At 37.1% G+C, this 19,259-nt stretch overlaps 1 protein-coding gene across 4 annotated transcripts in view; it reads left to right on the top strand.

Moving 5' to 3' along the window:
- The window catches only part of RAF1 (Raf-1 proto-oncogene, serine/threonine kinase), a 78,965-nt gene that overhangs the window by 34,866 nt on the left and 24,840 nt on the right, over positions 1-19,259 (top strand). For all 4 annotated transcript variants that reach the window (XM_026857259.1, XM_026857257.1, XM_026857260.1 and 1 more), the window contains exons 2-3: positions 10,035-10,090; positions 18,242-18,457. In XM_026857259.1, the coding sequence (XP_026713060.1) occupies positions 18,251-18,457 (207 nt within the window). In that variant the 5' untranslated portion in view covers positions 10,035-10,090; positions 18,242-18,250. The remainder of the gene's footprint in view (positions 1-10,034; positions 10,091-18,241; positions 18,458-19,259) is intronic.

Below are 19,259 nucleotides of genomic sequence, written 5' to 3'. Positions count from 1 at the left end.
GGATGAGCAGCGGGCATCCCGCAGCACCTGGAGCGGTGCCCTGGTCTCGGGGGGGGGATGCCCAGCGCTGGCTCAGCTTGCCCGGCCTCTTCGGGTCTCCGCTTCGCTGCGGGCAGCTTTGTCCCTCCTGTGCTTCCAGCGGGGACCCCTGAACCTTTCTGTTACTTTGATCTGCTGTCTCCTGAACCGAGAACGGAAAATGCGTTTAACTTCTCTTAGCGTAACTGAATGCATTCTGCTTAGGCATTCTTCATTTTGAACTGCTTACTTGATTTTTTTTTTTTTAAATCCAGTTTAAGACATTTGAAAACTGGAGTAAGATTCTTTAGTTTCCTACTTTCTTCTGAACTGTTCCAACTTTACCATGTAGAAACGGTATTACTCTGGAGCCAGGGCTCAAGGATTGCGCTGCTTCTGGACTCTTTTTATCTACAATCTAAATGTACACACAAATAACCTGCCTGTGCTAACAGCAGCACGTCTCTTGTCCATTGTTCGTCTTGCCTACGTCAGGCTAAATAACTTGTGTAGAATTTTTTTTCCTTCTTAGCCTTTAAGTGACATTCATAAATACAGGACCTTACCTGGAACAATGAGATCTCAAAACCAGTTGTAGTGGAATTGCTTCAGCACAGTGTGCATTCCAGATGCAACGTTAGTATGTTAGTAGGTTGTAGGTATGTGAATCAAGAAGGGACTGTAATGGAGTAAAAACTGAGATTCTTGCAGAACCGAAGCCAACATAAAATATCTGAAAATAGTTTTGTACAAAAGACTTTTAAAATGTCTTTTATTTTAATGCCTCTGAAATGGCTCCAAATATTGCATAAGAATCACTGCACTGTGTAAAACTAGGATACAGCTTGAATCGACATACTTATCCTTTAGGACATGTCTATAGTGTTGGCGCAGAAGAAAATATTGAATTGGTGAATGTGAGACAATTTTAGGCAGTTCAGTTAAATCTGTTCTGTGGACACCCATTCAGAATGGAAGTGGCTTTAATTTTGTTTGTCTTAATGAAAGTTTTCTGAAGGTAAACCCTAAGGTTACAATTAATCATAAAAAAAGGTATGGATCTGCATATATGTTCATTAAATGGATGACTGATTAATATGGCAAGCAATTTAATCTTAGATTGTTAAATCAGAAGTGAACTGGCTTACTTGGTTTGGAGCAGTGGTGCTTTCAGAAATCTGGAATGTGTTTTTCATATGGTTTGTTGCCATACTTAATATCTACAGTACTGGACAACTTATTGTGCAACACTGCTGACTAACCTGCTTCGAAAGAAAATCTGGAAGTAGCAGAGAAAATATCTATAATTTTTGCAAAGATGCAAACCTATTTTTTTCTGTTGAATGCCTTTGGTATTTACTTATAATTTTCCATTTTCTATTCTTTAATGACAACAAAGTCTATTCAAATTACATATGAAGTTACTGCTGTCTCAGGGCCTGAACTTACTACAACTTATTAAAATAACTCATATTTTATAAACCACAAACATGACCCACGGAAATCATTGGTCAGCACTTCTTGGTATGCTAAATCAGCACTAGTTTCTTCTGGGACATATACACCCCTCCTCCCCCCAGTTTATTTATTTGGCTCCTTCACTGTTGGGAAACTAGGAGCTGAGGAAAAAACAAGTTTTCCTTGTTTTCTGTCTTTTGAAAACAAATTAAATTGGGTTGGTGAGAGCCGTTGGTTCTAAAACTTCTGCAGGAGATGGGAACCAGAAGCTGTTAGCTCAAATTACTATGTATAAATAAGTCTTCAGTTGGTTTCAAAAGCTGGGGTTGTGCTGATAAAGTCACTTCTGTGTTATAGATACATAATGTTTAAATTATTTTTATATTCCTAAAAAAGTTACAAGAGCAAGTGAACCAACAAAGTCTAGTTCAGTACAGTTTTGTGTTTGGGTCTCTGATCATCTCTGCTGCAAACATGCTGTCTTTCTCTTCCATGACACCTTCAGTCATTCTCTTTGCCACACCTTTGTGTGGCATCCCTTGCTTCCCCATCTTTGCTATTGTCTTAGTTAAACACCGTCCAGATTTTTTCTCCCTCTATTCTTAGGTTGCTTGTCTACCTCCTTGGTCTGCCAGCTGGACAAGAGGGAGGCTTTTTCTTGGTTTGGTTTTGTCATGTAGTGATGTGCTGCTGCAGCTGGCACACCAAAGGTTTGGGCTGTGGTGCCCTGGCTGATGAAGAGCCTGGGAGAGTGAAGGATTCTCCCATACTTTGGCTTCCTATTTCCATAGCCTGTGGGAATTTCTTATTCTTGATGCCTCTACCTATCTGTTTAGTTGAAATAAGCTAATGTCTCCAAGAGCTGCTGGAGGAGAGGCAAAGGACAGCTGGGTGGAATGGTCGCATTAGACCAGTTGCCTAGGAAACAAGAGTAAAGTTTTTTGTACAGTTGAATTTCCAAAACTTCCATGCAAATTCAGCTTGAAACAAATGAATAATTGAAAAGAATGATTGTTTCTAAGAAATTAAGTTCCTGGACCGTCTTCTAACTCAAAAATGAAGAAATCTGAAGACTAACGGTATGGAGAGAAATAGAAGTTCGTGTTTTCTTTCTCGTAAAAACATCGCATTGCATAAGTCAAAATTATCTATTTGGGGAAGTAACAAAAATAGTCAAAGCAAGATTAAAACATGATTTAACTAAAAAAGTTCAAGCATGCTAATTTAAGCATGGTTTCAGTAAATTTCATATAAATTTAATCTGTAAATGAGCAGATGTGTTCACATCTGCATTGTACCGATTTGGATAGATTTTGTGTAATTGCTTGTACAAAACTCTTCGATATTTTCTGGTATGAAATATATCCATTGTGCGTTGAATAAGGTTGTGGAAACATTTTGTCAGCTCTAGAAAAGAATCGAAAGAGGAGTTGTTATGACACGAGGAAATCAGGTAAAAATGCTAGCTTTCTGACAAGTTCACCAGGTATGAGCATGCATTAGCTCATGCATTTGGAGACAGCGTGAAGGAGATACATATCTGGATTACCCATACAAAATAACTTGTATTTAGCGATGTTCCTAGTTTTTCTGAAAAGATAGTCTGTTTTGGACAAAGTTCTGTGAATAATTCTCAGTGCTCTGTTGGCTCTTGCTGCATACACTATTTTTTTGTAAACAACAATTTTGCTTTGAAAAGCAGCTGGCGCACGTTTATTCCTTTAGTGACTTGAATATTGTGTTTGTATTATAAATGTCGTCTGTTTCACACAGAGTTGATTTTATTGCAGCAATGTGTACTGACCTTTTACGGTTTAATAGAATATGGTCATCTTGTGTACTGAAATGCTGCAGTGCATACAGTAGATGAGGATAAACAAAGCGCTGTTCTTGAGTCATTTGTAAATGAGTAAAGCATTTTCTTGGTAGACCAGAGCTAAGAATTATAATTAATAAATAGAAAGTTTACTTAAGTGAGTAAGACTTAAACCCATTTTTTTTTTCAGGGTTTTAAGTGACATAGTGTGATTGAATGATGAGTTTTCCAGAGGTTTTTGCTTGCTTATGGGGAATGACAAGCTTTTAGAGTGAAGATTTTAACATAGAAAAATGCTGGATTCGTGTGGAACAATACAGTGGCAAATGCAGGTCACTGGATTTGTTTGCAGTTGCAGGTGTGTCTGTGTTCTGCCATTTCTCCTATGCATGTTCTAAACGTACCCTGCATGCTTGCATAAACCAAGCAGAGCAGTAGCACAGTTAAATCAAAGCTGATTGGTTTTAACTTCAGGCAAAAGAGTTTTAGAATTGCCTTGCAAATAATCTGTGCATGTGGTGAATGTGTAAGTGACTCTGCCTTGTTTTCTTTGCACTATCTGAAAATCTGCAAATGGGACCTGTATCTCCAGCTCTTCTGATATAAGCCCCTTTTTATGTTGTTGTTTTTGTTGTTCTCAGTTTCATTACTCTTTCACTTGCTGTGTTGTGGCTCTCTGCAGATGTTGAGTTGATTACGGTAGTGCTGCCTGTTTTCTCTCGCTGCTGTATTAATGTTGCTTCATTTCAGATTTCAGTTTATGTTGCATAGTTGCTATTGGTTTGACCCTAAAATATTTCATTTCTGACAAACAGCTGAAAAAAGGGTGTTAATTAATGTTGCATTCCAATTGAAATACGCAGTATCGGTTAAGAGCAGTTGAGACATCTTGTATATTTTTAGTTCACAAGCCAGAGGGAGGTTGCCTCACTGACTTGCAGCTGGGTGTGGCATGGGGTTAACCATATTAATTAAAGCTGGCTCAGAGGTTTAGACTTTAAAAAATGGCTCAGAGCCCCCATTATAGTCTTCTGTTACATAAATTTTTTTCACTATAGAACAGGCTAGAGTTTTGAAAATGGGTGTTTCAGGAACACCTACCTGGAGAGACTAGGAGGAGGGAGATGCAAGGTGGCACACAACTAGAAGAAAAACGTCTTTAATGCCTTTGCACCTTTTAGGGCTAACATTTAGGTATATGTTGAGAAACCTTAATATGTAACTAGCCTTTTTTCTTTTTCTGTAATGTCTTTTATTTTGCTCGTCATTTGCTTCCAGTATATGTCCATGTCAACTCTATCAGTAATTTGTGCTGGGTTTTGCATATTCCACTTTATTGTTCTATTCGCAGTCATTTAACAGCTTTTGCTCAAGGTCTGGTCATGCTTTAAGTATTTTCTAGAGTGGTCTGTTCAGTCTATTAACATACCACAAAAAGCACTGCTCTCTCCCTAGTCTTTTCCTACCTGTGGAAGAGGTGAACTGTGGCTCCCCCACTGTGACTGCTTGTTGGACAAGCAAGTAAATTATCATTCTTTATTCTATAATTTTCCCTGTGTAGAAGAAACTACGTGTGAGATTTTACATAAGAGTTTCTTGGTGAAAGTAAAGTAAGCATAGTGAAACAGGTGAAGTTACGTGTGCTCCTTTTTGTTTGCATGGAATTGTTACAGAACCATAGGAATACAGAAGGATAGTCCTGCAAATTAATATAGTAAATGTAGGGAGGACCATTAGACTGGAAGCTTCAATGGTGGCAGTGTTGCTGATGAAAAAAACCCCACAAATGTAATGATTTTTTAAAAAAAATTCTGATTTATTGCTACCCCAAAAATTCTAGTTGTGTTATTCCCAAATTATCATAGAAAGTACAGTATTTTTATAAATTTCTTCTAAAAGAAAAAGCAAGGTGCATTTTAATTCCCCTTAATTGGGAGATGAGTGGTTACCTCTTTAGTTTCCATTTGAAAAGGTGTATTTTGATAACAGTAACAACTTGTTTTGTTTTTTTTTTTTAACTTTGTTTTAGAAACTTCATTATAAGTTTCACCAAAAGCTGATCCTGTCTATGACATAGAATGTGACTCCAGCTTCAGATTCTATAAAACCTTTTTTTTAGAATTCCAGAAGTTCAGAATTTACCTGGTAATTGCTAATTCTGAGATTAGTGTCAGATTAATATTTTATTTATTTTGATAATTTCTGATAGAATTCGAATTACTTCAGGTCTAATCTATTTAATGAGCCCACTAAAATAATTTTTATCAGTTCTTGTAATTTTATAGTTTTTTTTTTTTTTTTTTGTAAAATGGGTATTGTAAAACTCATGTATTAAGTATGGCAAATATGTCTAAACTCTACTTTCGAATTTGTGTGATACTTCTGTATATGTCCTCATATAGACACACAGTGCTGGGGCCACTGTGTGCAAGTAAGAAACATATTTTTGGTTATGCCAGCACTTTCAAACTTAAGGAGAGTTAAATATATTGATGATCCTTCGAGGGGAAAAAAAAAATGTAATAGTTTCCTGTTTTTTTCATACCCTTCTTTTCCCTCCCTGTCTCCCCCTCCCATAACTTTTGAAAGCCACGTCCAATCAATATTAATCTATAGGCATGAGCAGGCAGAAACCTGTTTGTGGTGTTGAAGATGGGAGGATACTGGTTTCCCTTCTACCTAATTAGAAAGCTAAGCAATTTCAGTCATCTGTAAGTCAAGCTGCTGGCAAAGGAACATGAATTTCTTTGAGCAAAACAACATTTCTGTCTCAGTTTGATCACTGGTCTAACAGCTTTAAATATTCATATTGTGACGGTTGTTATCTTTATGTGGAAACATTGAAAAAAGCCCCTCTAGAGTTCAGGTGCTAGGGTGTGGTTGTTTCAGGGTGGTTGCAGTTGAGGGGTTGCAAAAATGGGCCAAAATGGGTTCATTGGAGGATGGCACATGTGCAGCTGTGAGAGAATGTAGTAAATTAAGTAGCTTTCAGAGTGTGTTGCAGCCAAAAGAAACAAAATGTGCAAGCCTCTAATTTTATGCTGACATTTAACAAAAAATAAACCATATTCTGAATTACATCATTCATCTGCGTTAAGTGCTTTAGAAGCAAGTATAAAGCTTACACAGGCAATAATAGCATGCTGAAACAAAGTGTTCGTGTCAGAGTGATACAGTGGATTGATTTCAGCTGAAAGTGAGTTCCAGAGCTTACTCTTAGATTTCTCAAACCTTTTAAGTTGACTATGTAACTGTTCACTGGCAGTCAAGAGGTTATAAAAAGAGAGCCAGCTGATGTTGCAATCTAAGCACTGGCCATATAGTGGAAAGACTCTCCTTTGGCATGTTCACTAGTGCTATTTTTACCTATTCCAGTAAGATCTGCCCTTGTAATGTTAAATTACAGGACAGTACCTGGCATTATTTTGTTTTACAAAAGTGCTGCATGCTCTGAAGAAATTTTTCAAAATTGTCAGGCAGATCAAGATTAAAATTCTTTTACATTTGAAAATACTTTTTCTTTTGTCACCACAAATAATACTGCCATAGTAAAAAGATTCTTTCACTTTTGTTTGCATATTTTATGTCTGGCAGAGAGCGTTTTTTTTTTGGTTTTTTTTTTTTTTTTTTTTTTAAATTTTGGTTTCCTTTGTATATTGAATGTTTTGTCTTTCTCAGTTTCTCATGTGGAGACTTTAAATAGGCCACGTGACTTTTAAAGGCAGGGAATTAACAGTGTAGCTCAGGAGTAAGTGTGGTAGGAGCTTTTTGTTGTAACTTGTAAAAAGCCCAGCTGGTTTAGATTAAATTTAAAGTTGATGGTTCCTTCACACAATAGAAAAACTAATATTTTTTGTTGGGAATAGATTTTCAGCACTGCCAGTGACATTGTGTTGTATCTACCAAACTGATTGTACTGAAAACTGGAGGAAACAGCAAGAATGTCATAACAGTATAACACTAGGATTCAGTTGTAGAAGTATCACATAGAGATTATCACATATGCAGATGTATGACTGTCTGAGTCACAGCACTAAATTCTCTAATGTTTGTGATTACCTAATCTTAAATACAGTATGGAACAGGTGTATTTTCTAAAACTGTCAGCATCTAGTTCACAAGTGACATGACAACACTAAAACACAAACCCATCATTTTTAAAACTCTGTTTCAAACTTGTTCTGGCTATTTGTGCAATTAGATATATATTTGTAGCAGAATTTTTAGTTTTTCAAAAGCAGTGGTTTGGCACTGAATTGTGATCAGTGATCAACTTCTGTGAGAGTTCAGTGTTCCCCTTGTGAAACACCTGCTTCCCTTGCTCCTTCTCTTGCACTGTGGAATATCGCAGGTGGAAATCCTGCAAGAAGGCAAACTTCCTCCAGTACAGAGTAATTTTCTTCTCTCTTGGCTTTGCCATTGTCTTAGGTGAACAATTCTACATGAGTTTGAGTCTCACATCTACAATAACAGCTGGTATTTTTGTCAACTCTTGCTTCTTAAACCCTCCTTGTTGCCAGTTCTGTTACTAACTGCTCTTACTGATTTTTGTTTTTCATGTACCTCTCACCTGTCAAGAAAAATGTGATTTTTTTTTTTTACTCCCTTACAGCTATTACTTTGGTTGCAGGTCAAATACTGTACCTGCTTCTTCAACCCATCAAACTTGTTTTATGCTATGCCTCCTCTTCTTGATTTGTGAGATTCCTTTTTCTTCTGGCTGATTTTTACAATAAAAATGTTTTCGATTTTCAGTCTGTAAAATATTTACACCTCCCCATTAGTTTTCTCTCCAGTTTTTCATCTAACATTGTCCGTCATATTGACTGTATTAATTTTCTCAAAGTTTGTCCCAGACTATTTACAGCTCAGTTTCTAGTTCTTGCTTTTCTCAGGAACTGGTCTTTACAAATCTCTTGACTTCTTAGCTAAATGTGAGGATCATAATTGTATCCTTGTTTTTATTAGTTTTCTGATTGTCAACCTAGCTACTTAAAAAAAAAAAACCCAACTGAGCACTTCCCCCTTACCACCACATGCTGATATTGGTTCCTATGAGGATGTCTTTCTTTGGTCCTCTACTTATTCTTACAGTGGTTTTGATCTTCCTTGCCTTTCTTTGCTTCTTGCCCCCACATACTTTCTGGTCATATCACTTTCCACTTGTTATGTTATGTAATGTTATCTGTTAACAAATAAACAACACCTCCTCCCCCTTGATTCATTGTGGGTTATTTTTAAAATATGTCATTATTGCTGACTGGTTGTCTTCTGTTAAAACTAAAGATCTCAGCTTTTCCTCAAGTGTGCAAAAGGCAGAAATACTTCCTCCCTTCTCCCCAGTCTCCTTGTTTGTCTTTTTCCACAATGGAAACCATATTCACAGTATTTTGTATGTCACATTCCTAAATGTAGAGAGATGTGCAAGTTAGTAAGCAGGGTAAACCTACAGTTCAGATTGTAAGTAGGTTTTAATTTTAAAATTAGTAAGTTACTCAAGGTGGAGATCCCAAAGCATTCTTCTGGTTTCTTGTTAGTCTTTGTGAGTTTGCTGTCTTGGGTAAAATCATTGAAGCCTTTCCCTCACCTGCTTTATCCAGGAGAGAGCATACTTCTAACCAAAAGTGAGCTAGCAGTATAAGATCTCTTCAGTTTTTTAATGTACGCTTTCTTGTATTTAATGAAAAAAAAAAAGAACCTGGGACTGTTCAGCCTGGAGAATAGAAAGCTTTGCAGGGGATCCTGTCAATATATAAAGACACTGATGGGAGGGAATGAAGAGGACACCAGACTCTTCTCACTGGTGCTGTCACTGAGCACTAGAGACAGTGAGCACAAATCAAGACATGTGAATCTCCATCTGAACATGAGAAAACACTTCTTTTTATTGTGAGGGTGGTTGGACACTGGAATGGGTTGCTAGGAGAGGCTGTGGAGTGTGTATTAGTAGAGCTGCCTCAAACCCAACTGATGTGGTCCTGGGCGGTCTGCTGTAGCTGACCCTGCTTGAGCAGGGAGGTAGAACTAAGTGATCTCAAGAGGTCCATTCCAGCCTCAATGATTCTGTGACTGTGTTGCATCTTTGCCTTCTCTAATAATTTCTGCATGGGATTATTTTAGGAATTGTGAATTAGGATGGGAACTTTGGGTAAGAAAGCATTTTACCATTTACTATCTATTGAATATTTTTCTGTGTTTGACTTGCATTTCTTTCTTTAACTAATCTGAGCTTCCAGTCTTTTAATCAAGACTTCTTCAGCTTCCCTAGAAATTGTTCCTCTTATAGTTAATGCTTATATGCAAGATACAGAGAGCCTTCAGAGGCATAGCTGCTTACTACTTTGTTTGCTTGTTTTGGATCCAAGATTTGTCATAACATTTGTGAATCAGCAAGGTGTTTCTCTGTAAAGAGAGGAACTTGTATTTAATAATTCATTGAGTTTTTAGCTGTAGAAGATTCTTATGATGTTCTTGAATAAGAATGAGATTACATTGAGCTGGGGTAGCATTTGGTTGTCATGCAGTCTATCTTTACACAGTGTGTCTCATTGCACAGAAATGTTTCATAAAATAATAAGAAGCTAGGAGGCCCTGAAAACTCTTAACAGTAGAAGGATGATAAGTTTACTATTGATGTATTTCACTAAACATTTTTTTGTCATTAATTTGGTATGTTGTGCATCTGTATAAGTTTGTCTGTTAAAATAGTAAATACCTTCTCTTTTTGTGTTGCTTTCCACAGATGATGTACTTCATCCTTTTGTGATAGGACTTCATTCACTTAAAGGAAAACTAAAGGTATAAATAACTTTTTCTGGTTGTATTTCCCTTCCTCCTTACCATGTCCCATTCTTTCTTCTGAGGTCCCTGGTTCTTTCCTGGGGAGAGGGAAACCTATCACAACTGAACTTTGTGCTTGTATTCCTTCACTGCTACTAAAATTTGCTATTTTTGTTTTTTGAAAAATTCCACAAAATTGATATGATATCTACAGTTGCTCCAGTGTTTGCTTTATCAGAAGTGTATGTTTAACTTAAGCTCTTACTTTAGTTAGTCTCCATGGATATTTACTTTCCAGGGAGAAAGCCCTTCCTCAGTACAGATCTTTAGATCTTGATACTTGCCTTTTTTTTTCCAAATAGCATTTGCCTTTCCACACAACTACAGATCTGTGGTGAATAATCCAGACCTAATGTAAATCATGTCTGTGACATTATCTATGTTATCTTAAAACCAACTGGTGGTTGTTGCTTTTTTTTTTTTTCTCTGAGATTGTACCTCTGAAACAAAGTTTTATGGCACCTTATTAAGTAAATAAAACCCCACCCAAACTAGATCTGTAATTTCATGGATGTATTTAGTGAGATAATGAGTTAAAATTGAGCATAATTTCTTTTTGGAGGCAGTCAGGACAGTAAATATTTGACATAGTTAAGTAATTTTGCTTGTATACAATCTGTAATTTCTAATTGCATTCACTTTTTATTTGCCATTTTATGCAGGCTTCTTTGCAAATACCAGTGCATAGGAAACAATAAAATGAAGTTGACAGAGCTGTCCTGGGCAGTTTGCAATTAAAATACTCAAGTAGTATCACGTTAGATTTAGTTTACATTGCAGAAATATGTGTTCAACTATTCCCAGGTGCACTTTATTATAAAATACAAAGGCAAATCATTTGTTCCATCTTCTCTCAAAAATATCTCAAGACTCCTTCCAAACATTTCTTGGTGGTGTTACCCCTATTCCCTGCCTTCCCTCCCTCCCCTCTTGATCTGTACATTATTTCTATGTCCAGGCTCCTAGAACTGCAGTATTGACTTCCTAGTGGCACTGCTGGTTCTGGCACAGAGCCTACATTTAATAAAAAAGATGTATTAGTTTAAAGCTGCCCTGAGTGAATGCAGAGAACACCTAACTCTTGAATTAGCTGGATCACTGCATTCTATTCTGCCTAATTGTACAGATAATCTAGCATTGTCTGGTATTTTGCAGCAATATTTGAACAGTAACTGTGGTATGTCTGAACTGTACAGCTCACCTGCATTACTAGCAGTTCCCAGCAGTTACTTGAATAACCTAATCTTAGACTATATTCATTTTCTGCAAAACTGAGGTTAGTTTAAATGTTCTCAGTGGTGGTGTCCTCAGTGCTATTTCATTTACTACATGCAACTGAGGGAGGACAGAGCCTGTAATTCTTTGCTGAGATTCTCAGTCACTTTTGTTTAATCCTTGAGAACTTGTGTGGGAAGGGCATTTGGTGGATTGCTGACATTTGAGTAACTTTTTCATCCTTGCTGTAAAGTGGATGAGTTCCAGGCAACTGTAAACACAGTTTGGGGCTTTCATCCATACTTGAAACAATTCAAGCATGAGCAAGTTCAGAATGCAAATAGGCACGTGTCTGGGAATGTATGTATAGTTGATTGAAAGACTTAGGGGGGGGAAAAAACGCTTGTCTGAAGTGTCTTGTCTGTGTAACGTCAATACACATGTAAACTCTTAGCCCCACTTCTGGAACGCAAGGTCTGCTTTAAAGATCTCTCTGTCTTTGGAGGATTCTACTGAGAAGAGTGTAACATGATAGTGAAGAAACAAGAAAGCAAAGCATGACAAGAATGTCATATAATGTGATTCTGGTACAATGAGATATAAGAAAGCAGGTGTTCAGTATGTTTTCTATTTCTAGTAATGCATTTAAATTTACCAAATTAAAAAATGAGAATGTCTTAAACATCGCCAGCTTTAATAGTCTTCATATTGTTAACAGAACACATTTAAAACATTGGGTTGCCACTCCTCAATATTTATCAATTTTGATTATAAGATAAAAATTATAAATTATTATACTAAAAAAGTGGAGAATTTACTCCATCACATAGTGTTCTGGTGCTTTATTAGTAAAACTTGTGCAAAATTTGTGTACTTTCCTTGCTTGCCTTTTCCTTTCATAGCTGTTTTAATAGCAATTTTATAAATGTTTTTTGCAAATGTATATAAACTCTTGCTGCATCTTGCTTTTTACCTGGGATTGGGTTTTGCTTTGGGAAAGGGAAGGATTTTGCATTCTATATCTCTTTGTGCGCTTTTAGATACAAGCAGAGTGTTTGGTGCTCTGGCTTCTCTAATGAAGGAATTCATGTTTGTAGGGAAACTATAGAGCTTCACATTTGAACTTGATAGAAATTTCACGTGGAAAGAAACAGGTGACTGACGTGGGAGTTTTGAGTTTAAATCAAGAGATCAGGCACAGAGTGGCCAAAGGTGAAGATAGTTTTGGTGATAAATATGTATAACCGATATAAATAACCAGAGCCCAAAGTACAGCCTACTGCATCCAAGTAGTATGACTTGGTTTATGTTTACTCACCAAAGTTTTACTCTGAAAGTTACTCTTACATAAAAAAAAAAAAAAAAGGTGTATATCTTGCACAGGATTAACCAGTCTGAAAACATGTCAGACAGTTGTATTGCTTGAGCCCTCCTTACTGTAGAGCCCAATTGTTGGAAAACCAATGTGGTTTTTTTTTCCTTAAATACTTCAAAGTTACATTAGTAGCATAGTGGCTGAAGTAGTGACTAAGAAATGAATGGTTCAGAGAAATAGAGAAAAAGGTGAGAAAAGAAACTTCCAAGATCAGAACAACCGAGGCAGAAGTTATATGTGTAATCTTTCAGTACTGATTGGTTGGGGGGTGGTTTGGTTTTGGTGGGTTCTTTTCCCGTGAACAATAACATTTCCTCCTGTTAATTTAAAATTTTGTTTTTGTTAGTTCTCTTAGGGGAGAGCTTGCCTCTTTGTGTCAATAGATAAACACGAACCTTGTAGACATATGAGAGATCTGCTTGGGTTGCTAGACTGATCCTAACTCATCCCCTGCATTTATGTTTACATGGATCACAGCTTTATTTATTAATACAGGAATGGGTCCATATTTATCTTCTTCTGATAAGAAAAGCTACTTTTAAAAAATACTGCTATACTTGTTCGGTGTGGGTTTCCTCCCTCCCCCCCACCCGGCAAGTGGTCACTCATGCAATATTAAAAGAAATTGAGAATTACTGATTGGGAGGGGAACTGAGAAAAGACCACAGTTAAATGTGTTACTGATCTTTTTATGTCAGAGATGAAAACTTTTCTTACAAGCAACTTCTGAAGTTTATATTTTCTAACAAAAATTTTAATTTTGAAATGGATTTGTTCTGTGGTGATTTGCCTTTGGTATGTAGTTCATTAAATGTAACTGTGACTGTTAATTGTTCGTGTGGATAAAAATGGCAGCATATGTGTGGTGGGAAGGGGAACTGCATTTGCATTTTCTTTAAAAGCTTTTGGTGTTTGTTTCAGAAATAAAGGAAAAGGCAAAGCACCTAAGCTCTATACTGAGAGGAGTTTAGCTTCGTATCCTGTGAATATTTCAGCTTCTTCATTACCAGTTTCAGCATTCCTTAGGGAGACACACTGAAATTTTTAACAGTTCAGACAAAACACTTTTTACTGGTCATAGAAAAAGTTAAAAGTAATCTGAAGTATCTTTTGGATATGAATAACTGATACGAGTGTATGATCTGAGTGGATATAAGTGAGTGACCTCTAGGAAGTTGCTAGTCAGATGTGCCCATTACATAGCTGTTTTGTGCATTTGGTTTTAATGCTTGTTCAAATGATTTAATTATTAGAAACTGTAATCTATGCAAAAAGTACTAATGAAAAGTGCAATCTTGGTCACAGTGTGCTGTGACAGGTATACCTGTGGCAGGTGAAGGATTAGTGAGATTTTTCTTCTGCTCAGATAGAATGTTTAATATGAAATGAATCACTACCAGTTTCCTAGTAGTACTGGATCTACCAAGGGACTGATATACTTTAATATCTTAAAATATTATTTAAATGCCGCTGTTGCAGATTTTCAGTTGTAAACAGTCTGTTAGAAATCATTTTCAAGAAAGTGAAGAGTTGCAGGAAGAAAAATTTTTAAAGAAAAACTTTAGAGACGTCTGAAAACATTCAGCTGGCAATGGATTATTTGAGCATGGCATAAACATAAATCTTGTATCTGGTAGTGATAACATTTCAAAACCATGCTTGTAACTCATTTAAACAAAGAAAAGCTAGTTTTTCTGCAATAGAGAAACTAAGAATTTCATATTTATGGAGACATAATTGTAAAATCCTTCCTCCTTTAGTTTAAATTAAATTTCTTATTAGAACACATCAGACATCTTTTCACTGCAGTGAATTGGGGTATATCTCGAGAGAGTTGGAGAAGAGATGAGGTTTTTTTTGGGTTGTTTTGTTTTGTTTTGTTTTTTTTCTGGTCAGTGCAAAGCTGGTCAAGTAGTTGCAATGCTAATTCTCTTGCCTCATATTTATCTATGCAGTGAGCTTTTGAGTTCAGAGTGGATATTTTTGTATATATTCATACAGTTTTTTAAGCTAGCTTTCCTTACACTAGAGGGCATGGGAAAGATGTAATTCATTTGTAAATTACTTCTTAAGAAGCAGATTTTATGCCTGTCTCTATTCTTTCATGATAATAATTTGGAATGAGAACAGTGACTAGGTTTGAGAAGTGGGCATGTCCAGTGGCTGCCCATGTGGTTTCAGAATTGAAGTGTTCTTGATTAGATGACTCTGGCCTGTGTGAAGAGGTATTTCTGAGGACCTGGAGCCTCCTGTCACCCACATGAGGGTTGCCTCTGAACAGTTGCAAAAGTCAGCAGCAGGACAACTGATTACTGCTGTTTCTTCCACAAGCTCCACCTTACCAACTGCATGTCCTTTTACCATCGATGCCAAGAGCAGCTTTAGCAACTTTTCATCATGAATTCCCTGTCTCTCCCTGGAAGACTACTCATGTCTTTTAAACTTCCCTTTCTTCTCCCCTACCCCTTCACCCTCAGGCCACTTGCAGGTTTTTCTCCACTCCAAGCCAGATCTGAGCTAAGTTCTCATCGTCTCCCTTCAGTGGTGGCTCCTTCTTGAAGCATGTGAGTAGAACCCATAGCCTTCAGTTTAAACAGGGCAGAGAGCTAAGGATGGCATGGTTTAAATTTTGCCTGCTGAGGTGCAGAGATGCTTTCATTTTCTAGAAAAACCCCTCTAACACCTGTGAGCAAACCTAAGCTGCCAGGGACACAGTCATCAGCTGCAGCTGAAAAGATGGCAAAAATGCACTGATGAGGCATGGTGGCAAGAGAGAGCAGGGTGTTGCTGGAAAGAGAGGATTATGCCAGACATACACAGTCCTAGGAATATCCAGCACTTACTTGAGGCGGCGATCCTTGGAAAGGGAAGGATGCAGATGCATAATCAAAGGTACAACTGACATTTGCATTGTACAGAAGACTGCTAGCCATTGCTGTCTTTATAAAGTTTTTCTGACTGTGTGTACAACTACCTCAAAATGTCTTTTCTTGTAGGCTCTTCTACAGTATGCAGTAGGCTTTCATATTTGGATGAGAGAACACCATTAGAGCAGGGAAGTACCTTTTTTGGTATGAAACTTAGCTTTTCTCAAGGTGCAGGTTTGAATTTCTTGTCATTTCCTGTTTTCTCATGAATTTTTCAGGAAATGTTGGCAGCATGTCAATATATTAAATACAAAGACTGTAATGTTAGGGTGTTGTCAACTTAGATGAGCCAGTGACAGCAAAGAGGTTTTGGTGGTTGCCCTGCTATCCCTTATCTCAACTTACGTAGTAGAGAAATCCAGTTGAGCTCCTCTTCTTGTTTTGTCTCATGCATTACCTAGAAGGGTGAAATAAAGTAGGTTTGCCCATAGCGGGTAAGACGAGGAAAGAGAATAAGCTGTCTGGGTTTCATCTTACCCCTCTTACCTAACAGTTTATCTCCACTCTGATTTTTATTGTTACCATCTAATGAGTTACTCTTTTTTTAGCTGTATCTGAATCCTACTAGATGCTGATTGGTTATTGAGTTTTAAACCTTACTGAGGTTTAAATATTTTGAACCTTTGAACAACTGGATCTGCACACCTGATGGCATTGAAGCAGGAATGACGATTGGCAGGAGGGAAGGAGGGGATGTGCATGTTGCTGTTGGGTATGTTGTCAGTGAAAGAAATGCTCATGAACTGACCAAAAGATCCTTTCATAGAGAGAATATAAGAGGCCTAGAGTTTTCTACTGCAGAGTTTGCATGCAATGGTAGGTGCTTCATAGAAACCAAACCTTTTTCTTTAAGTTTGTTGTTACATGTTTCCGTTCTAGCTACTAGTCAGATTTGGGTTTTGGTCTGTAGCAATGTTGAGTACTTACAAATCTAGCTAAGGCTTTTCAGAGTTGAGCTGTGAGTGAAAACACTCTGAAATTCAAAGTTTATCCTTTTGGGCATCTGAAAATGCACATTTAATACTGGAGATCTTTTTCCATTAATTTCAATACTTTAGCTCTTTCAACTATAACAAACATTGTTGTCTTTTCTCTGAAATAAGCATGTGAATGTGTGGGATAAGAGGAGCTCCTTTTTTTTTTTTTTTTTTTTTTTTTTTCTTTTGGCATGGGTGCTACACAAAAGGGCATAGGAAATGAATTGGAGGGTTCAGATAATTCACAACAAAGGAGGTACAGGACCACACATGAAATTAGACTCTAATAGGTACTGATTGGTGTTCAGGAAAAGAGTGTTTTGTGTTATGTACTGAATTAAGTTATTAATGATTTCAGGGGAACAGTGTAGGTATTTCAGCGTAAGTATTTCCTGGACCATAAGGCAATTAAGATTGCCTGGAAGACCTTTATTTTGGCATTTCTTGACTAATTTGCTCTTTGACTTTGCAGCCTTAATACAACTTTCTTTACCTTTCATTGAGGTGATGAGGAATATTTGTGGTGTGCACAACCACTGAAGATTAATTTGGAAACGATCTACTAACATGACAAAAGATGTACACTTGCACTGTGTAGTTCTGGACATCAGTTTCTCAGATGTTTTATGGAGGCAATTAATTAGGAAGTTAGAACTACCATGCTTATTTTCACTGTTCCTTTTTAAATTTTTGTTTTTCTTTTTGAAAGCTTGGTAATTAATCTGGCTACTTGGAAATTTAGCAAGGAGTATATGTCACTGTTTAAGACTTTGTTTTTGCTTAGTTTTGAATAAGATGCATTTGGGGTTCAAGCTGCATTGAAGCTGTGGTAGCTGGGGAAAAAAATACACTGGTACCTTTAACTTTGTCCCTGAGTGTACAGAAATAGTACTGTGTGCTGATTTGGAGGTATGCAGGGGTCTCTGCACTGGGAGAGGTTTATGGTGAAATGTAGCTGAGCATAGTGTGTGTGTGGTTTTAGAATTAACTTTTTTGCTGTTTCATACTGTGTAAATTGTGATGCTATTAAAATGTTATGTATTTTGTTGTACCCTAACAGTATTAAACTTGCTACCCTTTAAAAAAAAAAACCAACAACACAAAACAAGGCAACAAACAAAAGCCCCAAAATCACTGATAAAAATGGAATTTCTTCAGTGAATGCCTTTTATTGTACTTCCTCTTGGGCCTTTTTCCTAATATGACAGTCTGTGATAATGCTTACATGTCATATCTGGCTTACAGGACTTCTTTTGGCCTGCAGCTAGCATCCAGCCACCTTTCTGAAGGCCCTTCAGGCACTGATTATCTAAACTAACATGATGGTAAACTGCTCCTGTGACACCAGAGATGCAGTGAGAGAAATTGTGCATATATTACTGATGATCTCTTTATGTGCAGAAAGTCAAATGCTTTCAAGACTAAGGCTGATTTTGCAGATGTGGGTGAACTGTACCATGTGTGTGTAGGTTGATCATGTCACAAGGGAGAAGGCAGTGCAGTTTTCAGATGCTTTCAAAAGACGCTGTGAGGTCTGTTGTCTCAGGAGGAGAGAGTACCACATTATTGTGGAGGATATTGTAATTTTCCCTGACTTTCCATTTTTGTTTCTTAGACTACATCAATGGAGCACATTCAGGGAGCTTGGAAGACTATCAGTAATGGTTTTGGACTCAAGGATTCTGTCTTTGATGGCCCAAACTGTATTTCACCTACTATCGTCCAGCAGTTTGGTTATCAACGCCGAGCATCTGATGATGGCAAAATATCAGATACTTCCAAAACTAGTAATACCATTCGTGTTTTCTTGCCCAACAAGCAGCGCACGGTGGTAAGTCTACAGTACCTTTATGTTAGAAACGTTGTACTGTTCCCTTTGCTAATGCTATGACATGTCTGGCAAGAGGAATGCCAAGCTTCACAAAGCTCTTATTATGATTGTGTTGTCATTGGTTTGTTAATTCTAGAGGACATATTTTGAAAGCAGTGTATCTGTATTTTGAGAACTTGTATCTCTACCTCAGTGCTATATTTTTCCGATATACACGAGCAGGATACTTGCTTACATACTTAACATTAAAAGACAGTGGTTGACTGACCTAAACAGTGATGCCTGTTAGTGGTTTTTGTCACCGTTTTCTTCACTTGAATGCCCACAGTGAAGTATCGTAGTTAAAGCTGAAGTGAAACTTCGTGAGAGAATATTGCTATTTGATTTCTTGGAGCTGAGTGTACTAATAATAGTCTTATGCAAAGTTCCCCGAAATCTAAATTAAGCGTTTTTCTATACTTAACTCCATTTGTCTGCATTTTTATTACTTTTATAGGCTATCTACATGTATGAGGGCTGTATAAAATCCTGTTTCACAGAAAGTAATTGTAAGAAATAGAAAAGCTATAAAATGACTTCAAAACTTCTTTTGCATAAGAACACAACAGTTATGTATATGGCAGAAAACATGCCTGCCTGACAGGTTGGCTTACTGTGTGGCAAGTTAAATCAGAAGGCACAGCAGGCTATTGTTACATCATACAAGTAATTTTTATTTATCTATGTATTAACTTCAAAAGTGAACAGCTGTGCAGTTTTACTGGAACTTATAAAGAGAAGGAGAAAATAAGGACTTGCTGCC

Source organism: Athene cunicularia (genome assembly GCF_003259725.1).
Source record: "Athene cunicularia isolate RWA chromosome 12 unlocalized genomic scaffold, athCun1 chr12_part1, whole genome shotgun sequence".
Taxonomy (NCBI): Eukaryota; Metazoa; Chordata; class Aves; order Strigiformes; family Strigidae; genus Athene; species Athene cunicularia.
Note: the sequence above shows the minus strand (reverse complement) of the source record. Positions and strands in the feature narration are given on the sequence as shown.